The sequence below is a fragment of the Crinia signifera genome, chromosome 1 (genome assembly GCF_055691185.1).
Source record: "Crinia signifera chromosome 1, ASM5569118v1, whole genome shotgun sequence".
NCBI classification, from domain to species: Eukaryota; Metazoa; Chordata; class Amphibia; order Anura; family Myobatrachidae; genus Crinia; species Crinia signifera.
The window spans coordinates 109,035,254-109,049,743 of record NC_139217.1 but is presented as its reverse complement, the minus strand read 5'-3'; the positions used below and the strand labels follow the sequence as shown (position 1 = coordinate 109,049,743).

Sequence of the window (14,490 nt, the reverse complement as noted above, 5' to 3'; positions counted from 1 at the left end):
GGTCTATATGATCGGCATTGACGTCACTAAAGCAATAGTCAACACATGAAAAGGAAAGTGACAGTTAGGGACTGATTTGCTGGTGCAATATCACTCTCTTTTTTATCACTTTTCAAGCTTAGTATATCTGGCCCGAGATTCTTTTTATTTATTTATTTTAATAATATTTGGGATCTATGTACAGAGAGAGTGCAACACATTGCTGTGCATGGCTAAAGGCTCCAAATAGTTTTTTACAGTATTTAAGGCAGTGGCGTAACAATAGCCCCGCAGCCCCCGCAGCGGTGGGGAGGCGCTGAGTAAAGTGTGGGTGCCGGGGGTCTGCGGGGCTATCGTTCCGCTCCTGCCTGCCTGTACCACTGCTGCCCCCACCCAGAGAAAAGTTAACCCCCGCCTGCTTTACCCGCTGCCGCTTGCCGACGCATCCCTGCCTGTAACCGGGACACGCATATCTACTCTGCGGTCCCAGTGCTCCTGCTCGCTCGGCTCCTGCTATTGTAAAAAAAATCTCCTACACAAAATGTCTGCCACCTTACAGCAGACCATTTTTTTGGGTGCTAGAGGAGGCCTCCTCTAGCATCCAAAAAAACCTGTCTGCTATAAGGTGGCAGACATTTTGTGTAGGAGATTTTTTTTTACAATAGCAGGAGCTACGCCACTGTTTTAAGGTAAGCACTGGGTGGCTAGCCAGTCAAATGTCCAGGTGCCCACAAGGTCCACCCCCAAATCAGTCTTTAAATACTGTAGAGGAAATACATGATTTGACAATTACTTTCTGTATACACAGTACTATTAAGTTACTCTTCAGTAAAAGAGCAACGCAGTACGAGTCCCCCTTTTAATACAAAAATTGGAATCAAAATGTTCCTATACAAGATGAGTTGGGTGGCAGGGACTCTGTCATGATCTACAGTAATTAGGAAAATAGAGGCAGCCTAAATACTGGGAGTCAGATAGAGAATGGTACAGGTTCCCAAGGAAATCCAAAATAATTATGTGAAGATGCTCTTGCAATGAGGAAATTGTGGTGACAATCCACCCTTATGCTGGGCACATATAAGACGATTCCCAGAGCCGCAATGCTGTGGAAGAACGATATTGACAGTACACATCTCGGTCAGTGACATCACCCGCCCCCTGTTCCATACATTTAGTCGCTGACAAGATTGTCAGATTGGCATGTGCATTGTTAACAATATTGATTGTACCCACTAGACTATATATACGCGCTATCGTGATCAATATTTTCCATATTGCTGATGATATATCCCCCAGTGTATACCCATCTTTAATATGAGCTAACATCCATGCATCCACTTGTTATTAATTATTATTTATGTTTTGTGTTTCAGAATAAAATGAGTATTTTGCCAGCTTTACCAAGACAAGGCCATCAGCGCCTTCCCAGCCATGTGCAGCCAAAGTCTGTTCCTTCCAAAAATCCTGGTGAAGTAAGACCCCGGTATGTTCCTTCTTCCACCTACTCAGTCATTGTTAGTTTATCTTTATGCTTTTGACTTTGCACATGCAAATATTCCTGTTACAGAAATAATCATTTCCATGAAATGTAGTGGGTGTAATGCCCTGTACACATGGTGCGATTCTGACCAAATTTATATTTGATTTTGACTATACTGTATAGTCAAATTCGAATAAAAATCAAATGAGCTGCATTGATGCCAATTAGATCCCGATGCGCTGCCCCATTTAGTGGAATTCTTACAAAAAAAATAGGCTGTGCAGGCAAGACTATATAGTACAGATCTGTATTACAGCCACTCCCTCCCTCCCCAGCAACGCGCCAGATTTCAGTTTCTTGTGGCTGGGCGGGAGTGGATGCTCGCACTTCCATAGCCGAGAATATGGCGTTCGAGCATCTCCAGATGGCGCAGGTTAGCGGATGGCAGGATGGGAGCCGCTCATATGAGAGCGGCTCCATCTGTATATAGTTAAAATCAAATGCGTTTTTCTTGCCGTGTGATTCGGTTGAACCAGGATCCGCGTGCAAGGCAATCGCACCGTGTGTACACACCTTTTATACCAGGGTTGCCGACCCTCCCGGAATTTCCGGGAGTCTCCCGAAAATCGCTGTCCCCCGAGTCGTGGCATTAAAATGCCGCAATCCTCGGGTCTCAAAGGAGGGGGCGGAGCTAAAATGACACAATCACGTCATTTTAGCCCAGCCCCCTCCACAGAGATCCCTGAATTCGCTGGTTTAACAGCATGGGGGCAGGGCTTAGTGTTGTCACACTTAAGTCCCGCCCCCGAGCGGCTACTGAAACTCTCCTCTCCGGGCTTCTCCCGGAGAGGAAAATAAGAAGGTCGGCAACCCTGTTTTATACATGTCTAAAAAAATAAGTTAGAATGATTACTGACTTTGAAATAAACTGTTGTAATGATCTTTTTGTTATTTTCCTGATGCACGTGGTACCGTTTCCTTTTTGGACTACTAGAAAGCTGCCTTCTGCATGCTGGTGCTGCAGGCATTAGCATAGAACTGACAGCAGGAAATGTAGCAAACAGATTAATAAATGTATAATTATGTCTGCAACAAATATCAGGCCCGATTGTTTAGGTTATGTGGTTGCCGGCATCAGAGAGAGTTCTTCTCCGTTTCCCAGCATCCCCTGTGTAATCATTTTGAAACTTTCCTGTGCTTTCATCAATTTCACATGCTACAACATATTATCCCAGCCATACGCTGTTATTTGTCACCTCATTTTGTTTAACATTAGTTTTACGGATACTGTATAGTGGGTCAACAGTGACTAGGTCGACCACTAATGGTCCACAGTGACAAGGTCGACATTGGCAGAAGGTCAACACAACCTTAAGGTCGACATGGATATGGTCGACGCTCAAAAGCTCAACATGAGTTTTTCACTTTTTTGGTGTCCTTTTTGGTGACATATGTCGACATGGAAACCGTTTAAGTGTACCGCGTCCCCTCGCATGGCTCGCTGCACTCGGGTACACTATTATAATCTCACTCTATGCCCACTTGGATAGTAAAGTATTAACCAAGTCTGTCTACACCCAAAAAAGTGAAAAAAACTAGTGCCGACCATGTCAATGTTAACCATAAGCTTGTGTCGACCTTCTTTTAATTCCGACCTATTGTATGTCGACCATTTTCTGGTGTTGACCTAGTCAATGTTGACCACAGATGGAGTGACTCTCAGACAGCTCGGGGAGTCGCCAGATTCCCTAGCTGGCAGAGAGGCTCTCCATCTGACGGGGACGTGAGAGTGTCCCGGTCACACGGCGGCGGGGAGCGGAATCACTGCCCGTCTCCGCTTCAGGGAGATGGGCAGGGTTAGGGGGAAGTGCAGGCAGATTCATTATCTATCAGTGGCATTAGCATATTTTCACACGCCAACATCTACAAAAAACGTAGCTGCGGCAGCACTAGCATATGACCATGAATCAGGCCCATAGTTCCAAATGCATAAGCTTATGATTCCACTCATTTTTCCCCAAACTCATTTTTCCTGCAATTTATTTATTCATTCATATGTTCCTGCTTTATACATGCACCCATCAGCGGTAATATTAAAACCACTGACAGGTGAAGTGAATAACATTGATGATCTTATTACAATGGCACCTGTCAAGGGGTGGAATGTATAAGGCAGCAAGTGAACAGAAATTTCTAGAAGTTGATGTGTTGGAAGCAAGAAATGTGGGTAGATGTAAGGATCTGAGAGATTTTGACACAGACAAAATTTTGATTACTAGGTCAGAACATCTCCAAAAGGGCAGGTCTTTTGGGGGTGTTCCCGTTATGCAGTGGCTAATACCTACCAAAAGTGGTCCAAAGAAGGCAACCAATGAACTGGTGACAGGGTCATGGACATTCAAACCTTTTATGTGCTTAGAGAAGTGAAAGCTAGCTCATCTGGTATAATTGCACATAAGAGTGACTGGCACAAATTGCTGAAAAAGTTAATGCTGGCTATGAAAGGTGTCAGAATACACAGTGTACAGAGCTTGGGTACGGAGCTGCAAATCTACAGAATGGCTAGAGTGCCTATGATGACCCCTTTTCCCCTTATAAAGCATCTACAGTTGGCAAGTGAGCATCAGACCTGGATCATGGAGCAATGAAAAAAGATGTTCTGGTCTGGCCACTTTTTATTTTTTCTATGACTGGTGCATGTGTGTCCTTTACCTGGGTATGAAATGGCACCACGTTCAGTGTGGGAAGAAGGCAAACCAGCTGAGTCCTTGACAATGTTTTGATATGAAAACTTGAGTTCTGCCATTTCTTGTGTATGTTACTTAAAAACATTTCGCCTATATAAACATTGTTGCAGACCAAGTACCCCCTTTTATGGAAAAGCCAGCTGTTTCAGCAGGATAATATGACTTGTCACCTTGCAAAATTGTCCAAAGATGGTTTGAGAAACATGACATAGTGTTTAAGGTGTTGACTTGGCCTCCAAAGTCCCAGATCTTAATCCGATCGAGCATCTCTGGGATGTAGTGGAAAAACAAGTCCGAGCCATTGAGGCACCACCTCACAACTTACAGGATTTAAGGACTCTGCTGCTAATGTCTTGTCAATGTGTACAGTGATGTAACGTCATGTCACGGAAATAGGTTTGGTTTTGGTGCACAGCTGTTCTGGCTGGCCAAGCATGTCCACCACAGGTAGCGCACAAAAATTAAACCTGTTCTGACATGACGATATCACTGTACACCTCAACAAGTTGGCAATGCCTTTTGGATGCACTACGCACTTCAATGTTTGACACATGATTTCGCCAACCCTGCCATCTTGCAACCGATGTAGGAGGAGGCAGACTAATGGCCGTGAGGGGAAGCAGTGGTCCATCCGCTCTTGAGAGAAAGTAGAAAGATATAGAGAACATTACACATTATTACTATAGTTATTGATCCACTACCGTATAAATAATTATAAAGGCTGGCTTAATTTAAGTAGATACATCTAGTATACAGTAGTAAGTGTTTGAATACACTGAAAATTTTATAAAAATATTTTTTTATTTCTTTTTAAAGAATATAATAATTAATATGGAATCAATAATGTAAATGGGGTGAATATTTTTCTTTACATACCAACTCACCTTGGAAGCCACTAACTGATGGCAAAGTGAGTTTCACGATACTGCTACATAAAATATTTTTTTATATTTCAATTTTTTTATAGTCTTATCGACTTTACAGTATCATGAAGTGTTCATTGTTTGTTATTCTTATTCCTTTAAAAAAATAGTATTTCTGCAAATGTTTCAGTATATTTAACGATTTATTTCAAATCTGTAGATTTATATATTTCAAGACAAATGTGTTAAGTGCACATATGATATTAAATTATTTTTACTTACTGTTCTTTAGTTTTTATTGTTTACTCTACATTGCATCATCAGTGGTCTGGTCAGAGGTTACTGCCAATCACCTACAGTTCTCTGGTATTTAGCTGTGTGTATTTTTCCAGCAAGTGTCCTCTTAAGTCCACAGATGCTACCGAGTCATACATTTAAAGATAAATGTACTGTAGGCATACGTAGTAAGTTGACTAAGAAAGCACAGTATACATGCACTGACATGTAGTATGGTTCTGGAAAGGTACATGTATTGCAGAGAACATAAATATTACACTGCTATGTGTTTATTAATATAGTCTTCATGTGGCAGGAATGAGAAAGTGTTAAATATTAGTTTACTGCTTGACGGCTGCAGTTTTACATCTCCTTTGCGGGAGGTGTGTTAATGAGTCGGATGTTCTGTTATCTGTGCATTCAAAGCTTGAAGAAATGCTTATAAGTCACTAACATTTGATAAATCACGAAAACTCTATTGTTAAATATCAGGTTTTGGTTAATAATAAAAAATCTGCTCTCATAACAAAAAGTAAATGCTTACTGTATATTGCAGTTTAATGAATTTACTATACATGTTCATATTTTAAATATTGCAAAAAGACATTTAGAAATAAATGATAGACATTTTAATAATATGTACTTTTTAAAACTGCAGTACATAATTCCTTCTACTTTTGTGAAGCTTTAATTGCATATCTCTCGTTTCCGTCTTCATGATATTCCCCTTCCTTTATTTTAATTCAGGAATCACTTGATCAGGGACAAAGATGTCAAAGATCATCAACAGCAGAAGAATATCAAAGAGCTTTCTAAGGAGGAAACCGCTATGTAAGTTTCCTTTACATTAGACATATATTTTTTTAGTTGGCTGAAGGAATTACAGTTGTAACCGAGTTTGAGTATTGTTTAGTTTTTGCTGGTGATATTGTTCAACTGTTCTGTTAATTCAAAGTTGTTTCTTGTAAAGTATCATTTTCAAATTTGCTTTAATTTAAAAGTGTAGAAATAATTTAATAACATTGTGGTATGAACAATAAATTATTATGGCACATCGTAGTATGTAACACGCAATATTTATTTTAAATACAATAAAAGCTTAAATTTATATACGTAGAATTTATTCGGTAGAAATGATCTTCTTGATCCCCTAATTTTCCAATACAATTCACTGGACCTAATTCCCTGATTATTCAGATTTGTTTTTTAATGCGTTTTTCAGCACAAATTTTACCCATAAATGTATCTTATAGATGTACATTAGTTGGTCTGTGCCACTGATAAATTAGGTTTTGCTCATTCATTAAACCGTACATTTCTTTTATTCTTTTCAGACAAATGTAATTGTGCAAATATATATATTTTTCTTGATAATCCATATGTTGGTGGTTTACGTTTTGGAATAAACTTTCACAATCACAGAGGACAGTTGCAAATGACCTCGTATTATCTTATTTTCTGTTAAGTTTATTGTTTTTCTTTTGTTTTACACTTTTCTATGTGGTCCCTTTACAAATGGAGGTTTTAATGAACATTTATTTCCTTTGTTTTTATGAAGAAACAGTATAACTAATGGCTCTTATTGATATTGTGTAAAATATCTATTTCCTTGAAAGAGTTATTATACATAGCATGTTAGCTATATATATATATATATATATATATATATATATATATATCTTTATCAATATTTGTTTATTTTACATGTCCATTTTACCTGTTAGAGAGCTGTGTTTTGTTTTTACTAAGGCTTTATTTTAATATCATTTGTGTTGCTATTAACCATGCACTATACCTGTTGCGAAAGGCATTGGATTCTGCAGTTATATACTTACTGCATGGAGATTTAGTAATTCGTCATAAAAAGGTTAAAAAAAGTTCTAATGAAGTCCTGCACATTATGTACAACTTCACTTTCTAAACTCTGTAAAAGAAACTTTCATATTTAATGGGAAATCATGAATTATTCCATTTATTATCCTCATCCTCCTTTCAAAGACATGATCTGGATAAAAGGCGGGGTGAATAATTTAGAAAAAAAATGAAATGCATTTTTAATGTGAAGGTGCAAACTACAGATTCTCATGACTATTAGCGAGTGCAGAGGAAACAGAATTTTACTTGCAAAACCTCATCAAACCTTAAATTACATGACATAGTTCTGTAATAAAATGTAGAAGAAATAAAAGTTTTTCTGTGCAAGTTGTTTTTATTCTATAAAGTTTAAAAGTTTTGTGTTTCTTGAACACAGCATTTCTACATTAGTTCATGAATTTTCCACTAGAGGTGCAGTTTATTTTTTCATTAAAATAAAAAAAATTCTTAAGCTGTTATTCTTGCTATGGGCCTGATTCAGGTCCCGACACAAAAGCGGCACATGCCGCAATGTACCAATGTTCGGTTCTTTGTGCATGCGCCGGAACCATACTGCAGACAGGTCTGCAACATCGTTCACTTTGCGGCATCAGACTGTTAGTGATTGATAGTCTGTTTGCAGACAGGTAGGGGGTGCATGTAGGATGGAGCTTTCCTGGCCTCTTTGTAGCAGATGCAGCGACCCTATGGGTCATGCTGCCAACCAATGGTGACAGAGAAGATCTGATACTATGTAATGGTGACAGAGAAGATCCGATACTATGTCCTATGATGCTCCTTGGATCAGTAATACAGCAGGAGGCCTGACGCTTAAATATTTGAATTTACCGTTCCATGGGACACATTGCAGGGAATTCCATTGCTGGCAAAAGGTGTGGATTACTGTTGCCATGGCATGTAAATGCTGGCAACCCATCTTGCGCCGTTGACCATGCGACCAAGTGACTAAATCTGTAGGGTAGCAAGCACTTGTGAGAGATCCTGCTGCTGTGCTGAATCTATGCGGCAGACACCACACTTTTTGTTTTTGGAAACTCACACAAAAGTGTGTGCTGCACAATAAGGTAACAAGCACCTTTGTGCAAATTGGTCATTCATTCCATGGATGAAGGGTGCGCAGTGGGGTTCTCCATAGAAGTTTGCACACTTCGTCTGGAATTGAATCTTTCCCTAAGGCTTTCCCTAGGAATCTGCAAGTTCATGCTACAGGCAGGGTTAAACCTTTACATTCTTCTGCACACACAGCACATCTTCACAGATGAGCCACATGGGTATGCTTATTTAGCTTAGGAGGAGGTACAGTATAAGTAGATGGTTTTATTTTGGGAGTGGGGTGACTAATGCCATATTAGTTATATATTTTTTCTTGGTGAGATAGCTGGAACAATAGACTTCTGACTGTAAACATCCTGATATCTTAATAAACAGCAGTACACATTACCCTGTCTCAGCACGGTGTTGTCATCAATTATTACTTTTTGCAACAAGTGGTATCATTGTGGGATTTGTTAAGGACAGTAATGCTGCCCATACACTTGTGAGATATTGTATACAATCCTTCGATTTCGACCTCATCTGGCCGAGAAATCGAATGATTGGATGCACAAAATGTGTACCATTCGACGCAATGTGCCGCCACGCCGCTCGAATGTCACGCCGCTCGAAGTTCTCCTTTGAATATTTGCTACTACCACCAAGATCTGCGTATGCTGCACATAATATTTCTCGAATTGTACGTGCGGTCGAATGCTGTTTTGTGCGCATGCGATTTTTCTAAACGGCGACGTGCGATTCTTGAAGAGTTCTGGTCACTTCCTGGCCCCCCCTCTTTTTTTTATCGAACAATGCATTCGATAAATTGCATGATCGAATGCACTAAAATGCTTTTTTCATGCGATTTATCGAATGCTGAGCTTCAAGGGAAATCGAACCCGAGATCGCATCGAATGCTATCGGACAAGTGTATGGGCAGCATAAGATCTTGCTGGCCACCCAGCCAACAGATCCAGGGTGGGTCTTGCAGACCTTAATTACAAAGTTTTCTGTGAAGTGCTGTTTGAAAACAGATAATTTGCCTGCATATGAAAAATGGAAGGGAGGGCAGGGTTTGCTCAAATAAAAGTCTTGTGTGTAGGCTGTCCTTGGAGTGAAAGAAGCTGTTGTAAATTTGTTCAAATATTTCTTTAAACCAAGTGTTTATGGTGCAGCAGAGAAAGCGTTAAGAGGACAAATGTGTTTTCTGCTTAAAGATCACACTTAGGGGCCCATTTATTAAGGATTGCATTTACAATTTACAATGCAGTCAGCCGGCACGGTGGGGCCCGGCTACAATGGGCTACCGCCATCTCAGAATGGAGGTAGCCTAAGGACCTGAAGTGATGCTGCCCGATATTGCTACATTGTGCAGCTTCGCATCCCCTATAGTAACCTATGAGGGGGATGTGGCCGGTGGTGCCGGAGGGATCACAGCAGGGATTGGAGATTCCTGCTGCAGTCCCTCCTGATACATCTCTGTGATACTTAACAATTGCGGCTACCCCCCGGATTCGTGGATTTAGTCGCAAGTATTAAATGATAAATGGCTCACAGACAATGTCTGGGTAGACAGTCAAAAATGTCAACATGAAAATTATTGACACACAAGAAGGTCGACATGTGTTTTCCCAAAATTTCCTTTTTTTTGTTGCAAAAGCGCAGTAGTAGCAGTGCGAGGAGCCTAGCTCGGAACATGGTAAACAAAGCGAGCTACACTACACTTGGGGGTCCAGGTGCTCAGGTGTCATCTATGAACCGAAAGAAACCCCTGAAAACTCATGTCAACCATGTTGACCTTTTGCTTGTGTTTGCTTTTGTCAATGTCGACATAGTGCATGTCAACTTTTATTCAGTGTCAACCCATTGACTGTCTACTAAGAGATTATCAAGGCAAAATGAACTGTTGTACAGATGTAACATGGGGAGTTTGTTCCCGGCATGTGAGTCTGTGCCCAGTGGGGCTCAAACCCAGTGGGGGGGGGGGGGCTGCCCTGGGGAGGTCTACGGCTGTGTTAGTGTAGTATCTGAATAGACAAAGGGATGAGTTGGTTGTTTTACATAGATCATTCTCACCCTCATAACCATTAACCCCTCTCAGAGGGTCCCTGCCTTAATACAGGCTATGCAGGACACTTCACAGAGTGTCCACAAAATAAATGCTTTTATAGAGCAGTTTTGCAAACTCCTTAGGTCTTCGGGCTCTATTTCACCCTCACAGGGTGAACCTGCCTTTGTACAAGCATTGCAGGATACTGCTCATGGGATTCACAAGTTTAATGCCCTCATGGAGCAGTTTACTAAAGAGTCTGAGGTTTCTCCCAGACACTCTTTGAGGAGTATTCAATGTTTTTTGAGAGTCTGGCTCACCGCTCACTGTTCTGTGTCCCTGTGATCTTGCTGAAGTGCTCGACACTTATTCTTATCTCCTCATTTCTGACTTCCTCAGTATTCAACTTGTGGCCAGCTCGCCGGCCCCTTTTGCGAACTTAGCATAATTATGCGAGTTCAAATGGGAGTGCTGTAACTGGAGACATCTGCTTTCTCCTGCTCTCCACGTGAGCTGATCAGACTGGGATATGAGCAGGGTATTCATCTCAGCAGCGTGTTCCTCGCATTTGTGGACTTGTATTTTTTTACAAAGGTTTAGAAAGGTTAATGTTTTGTTCAGTATTTATTTTACAACAAATGGCTGTGTGACTATTTTAATTGGGTTTGTGCAGACGGGTGTATTTTGTTCTGTTTGGCCTTTATCCTTGTGTTGTGCTTTTAGCATTGTTTCTTTGCCCTGTGTTTTTATTTAATTTATTTTATAATTGTTAGCGTGTTTAAAAGCCTGTTTGGGGGTTAGGTGAGGAAGAAGAGAGGAAGCATGGGAAATTACTAGGAGCATTCCAAAATGATTTCTTATTGGTTACCATTAAAATAACTTATTAAATTCCAAATAAATTAATATAGAAGTACAGCATTATGGCACTTGCAATAAATACATTAGAGTACATTTTTTTAAATTTATAAGCCATAAAAAACAAAAAAAATAACAACTTTAACAAAGATAGCCCTACAGTTCACCTAAAAAAGATGCCGAGGGAAAAATGGAGAACATCTCTAAAAAAAGAAACCAGCAGGACTCGCAATTTGTGCATTGAATACACTTTTTGAGAGAGACACTAAAATCCCCATTGAACAGACATGGGGAGAAGTGCAGGGTGAACTGAGTTAGCTTCGCAAAATATTTTTGGAGAAGCAACAGAGCTGAATACAGGGAAGCACAAAATAGGAGAGAAAAATTCACTACTCTCCAAAAAACATGCACACTCACCGTTATTTAGGCAACATAGGAGCATTGAATACATGCCTTTATCTTTCCCTCCTATCCTGAATATAGATTCATATAGAGTGTGGGGCAGATATGTCCTGGGACCAAAGGGAAGAGACTGAAGTGTCTGTCCCTGCTATTGAAGATTTAATTTTGACTGTGAAACATTTATTAAAATTGTCTGAAGTGGATAAGACTCCTATGCAGGGAGTACTCATGAAACAGCATAGAGACGCAGTCACTTTTCCCTCAGATGAGGCCATGCAGGATTTGTTGGGAGGGGTTTGGAAACACCCGATAAAAGACTCCTGAAGCCTATAATGTTTTTAAGCCTGTACCCCATGCCAGAAGAGCATGTAAAAGGAAGGGGTCCCTCTCGTAGATGCCCCGGTTGCAAGGCTGCCAAAAGCAACTGTTCTGCCTGTGCAGGGAGGCGCTGTGTTTAAGGATCCTGTTGTCAAAATGCTAGAGGGTTGTTTGAAAGCAGTGTTTGAAGGTGTTGGACAAATAACCTATGTGCTTTTCTGCATTCAGAAGCCCTTGCTTTAGCTGAAAAGCTAAAAGCAGCGCCATAATACACGTGAGCCTGGCGAAGAGGCAGTCAAAATAACGTCGAAAGTGTCAGGCATTTCAGTGAATGCAAAGAGAGCCTTGTGGCTTAAGGCATGGGATGCCGACAATGAATCCAAGGTTTTGGCTTTTAAGCTAGGTTTGCTTTTTGGTTCAAAATTGGAATCTATCATTAAACAGGCAACAGGTGGGAGAAGTACTTTTCTCCCTACACAGACAGTCAAACAAGGTTCTTCCAGGTTTGCAGTTTTTCGTTCTTCCTTTCGACCCTCCTTTAGAGGGGGTGGGTACTCCAGGGGACAGTCCAGCAGAGGAAGATTTGTCGCTGGAAAAGGAAAGGCTCCAAAATCAAATTTAGGGGCCTTTACAAAAAAGCAGGCTTCCAAGGGTGAGGAGAAGTCCTCAGCATGACGGCCTGGTGGCTCCCCAATCTGTACAGGGTGGGGAGCCTCATCTTTCAGTACCAGGACACTTGGGCCTTGTTAGGCCAGGATTCCTGGGTCCTCAATGTGGTGTCCCAGGGTTACAGAATAGACCTGAAGGGAGTTCTTACAAAGAGGTTCCTACCTACACCTTTGCCCATAGAGGCGCGCATCAGAACAGCCCTTTTGGGGGAGGCATAGTCTCTCCTGGAAAAGGGCGTGGTGGTTCAGCGAGAGGAAGGAAAGAAGGGGTTTTGCTCCATTTATTTCTTAGTACCAAAGCCAGACAACTCATTCAGACCAATTCTGAGATTGAAGTCCCTGAATCTTCACTTGGGGGTGGGTCATTTCAGAATGGAATCCTTGAGAACGGTTCTGCTGAGCCAAGAGCAAGGAGAATTCCTAGCGTGTATGGACATTCAAGATGCACATGTACACATTCCTATATGAGCAGAACATCAGTCTTTACTTCGTTTTGCAATAGGGGACTTACACCTCCAGGTTCAGGCATTACCTTTTGGGCTGGCTACAGCCCCCAGGGTATTTACAAAGATTATGGCAGTAATGGCGGCTGTCCTCAGACTAAAAGGTATAGCGGTCATTCCGTATTTGGACGATCAAGGCGGAGTCTGCATAAAAATTGCAACAAGACCTATCAGTGTCTATTCAGTTTTTGCAGAATCATGGCTGGGTGCTGAACATAGACGAATCTAGAATTATAGTAATGGGTGGTCCCAGATCCAGATACAACAGGAGGGGGGCCTTTGCGAGGTGTAGCGGCGCAGAAAAAAGGGGGCGTGGCCTCATGGGAAGGAGGCGTGGTATCACAAAAAGGGATATGGTATTACACTTTAGACCATACACAGTAATGCCCATTACACATTTTAGCAAACTCCGTATTACCCATTACACATAAAGCCACACGCCGTAATGCCAATTACACTTAAGGCCACACACCATAATGCCCATTACACATTGTGCCACACATCATGATGCCCATTACATACTATATAACAAACCATAATGCCCATTACATATTTGCCACATAAGTGCTGCTTACCTACGTGCTCATTGCTAGGGGGTTCTTGCTTGATGGCACCATAGTACCCATTACACATGATGCCGCACACCATAGTACCCATTACACATGATGCCGCACACCATACTTCCCATTACATATGATGCTGCACACCATAGTACCCATTACACATGATGCTGCACACATAATGGGCCTTATTCTGGTTGGAGCGTCCGGGCCGTACGCGTACGTCCCGGGGTTTTTCACGATCTGCGCATGTGCAGATACGCTAATGTGCCGGCGCGAACACTCCACAACGCTTACGGCCGGGCTCTCAACGTGCGAAAAAACCTGTACGCGAGTGTACGGGTAATGGGGCGGCATAGGGGCGTGTTGATGGGAGCGGCCGAAATAATGAGGGAAAATGGGCGTAAATATGGGCGTACACGGGGGTGTGCACCAAAAATGAGCGGTGCTACTACCGCACGATCGACTAAGGCACCGTTCATTTCGGACACCAAACAAGCGGCCGCCAACCGCCAGCTCAAACCACCCCTACAGATACCGCATGCCAGCGTGCGCCTGAGTTGGCTAATTAACGCTGATTACTACTCAAACACATACACCTGAATGTAATAAGCAATGCTGCAGTCTATTAACTCCAAACCATGATTTCACTGCCTGCAAGCCACACATACAGCACGCAAACACATTGGAAGCTTATGTTTCTATACTTCTCCACATTTAAAGGTTTGTTTAATTTAAGGTAAGAATCTTTTTATACGCTAAGGTAGGTATTTGCTAAACAGTTAGACACATTCACTACCTGCTTTCATAGACTTTACGCAGTAGCACACTCAATCTACACAAGTCGACATGTGTCAACGTGTTCACTCTAATACTAACATA

At 41.6% G+C, this 14,490-nt stretch overlaps 1 protein-coding gene across 4 annotated transcripts in view; it reads left to right on the top strand.

Annotated features, from left to right (window-relative positions):
• Positions 1–14,490, top strand: part of TTC29 (tetratricopeptide repeat domain 29) — a 233,339-nt gene that overhangs the window by 751 nt on the left and 218,098 nt on the right. For all 4 annotated transcript variants that reach the window (XM_083171284.1, XM_083171270.1, XM_083171262.1 and 1 more), the window contains exons 2-3: positions 1,353–1,462; positions 6,093–6,176. In XM_083171284.1, the coding sequence (XP_083027410.1) occupies positions 1,359–1,462; positions 6,093–6,176 (188 nt within the window). In that variant the 5' untranslated portion in view covers positions 1,353–1,358. The remainder of the gene's footprint in view (positions 1–1,352; positions 1,463–6,092; positions 6,177–14,490) is intronic.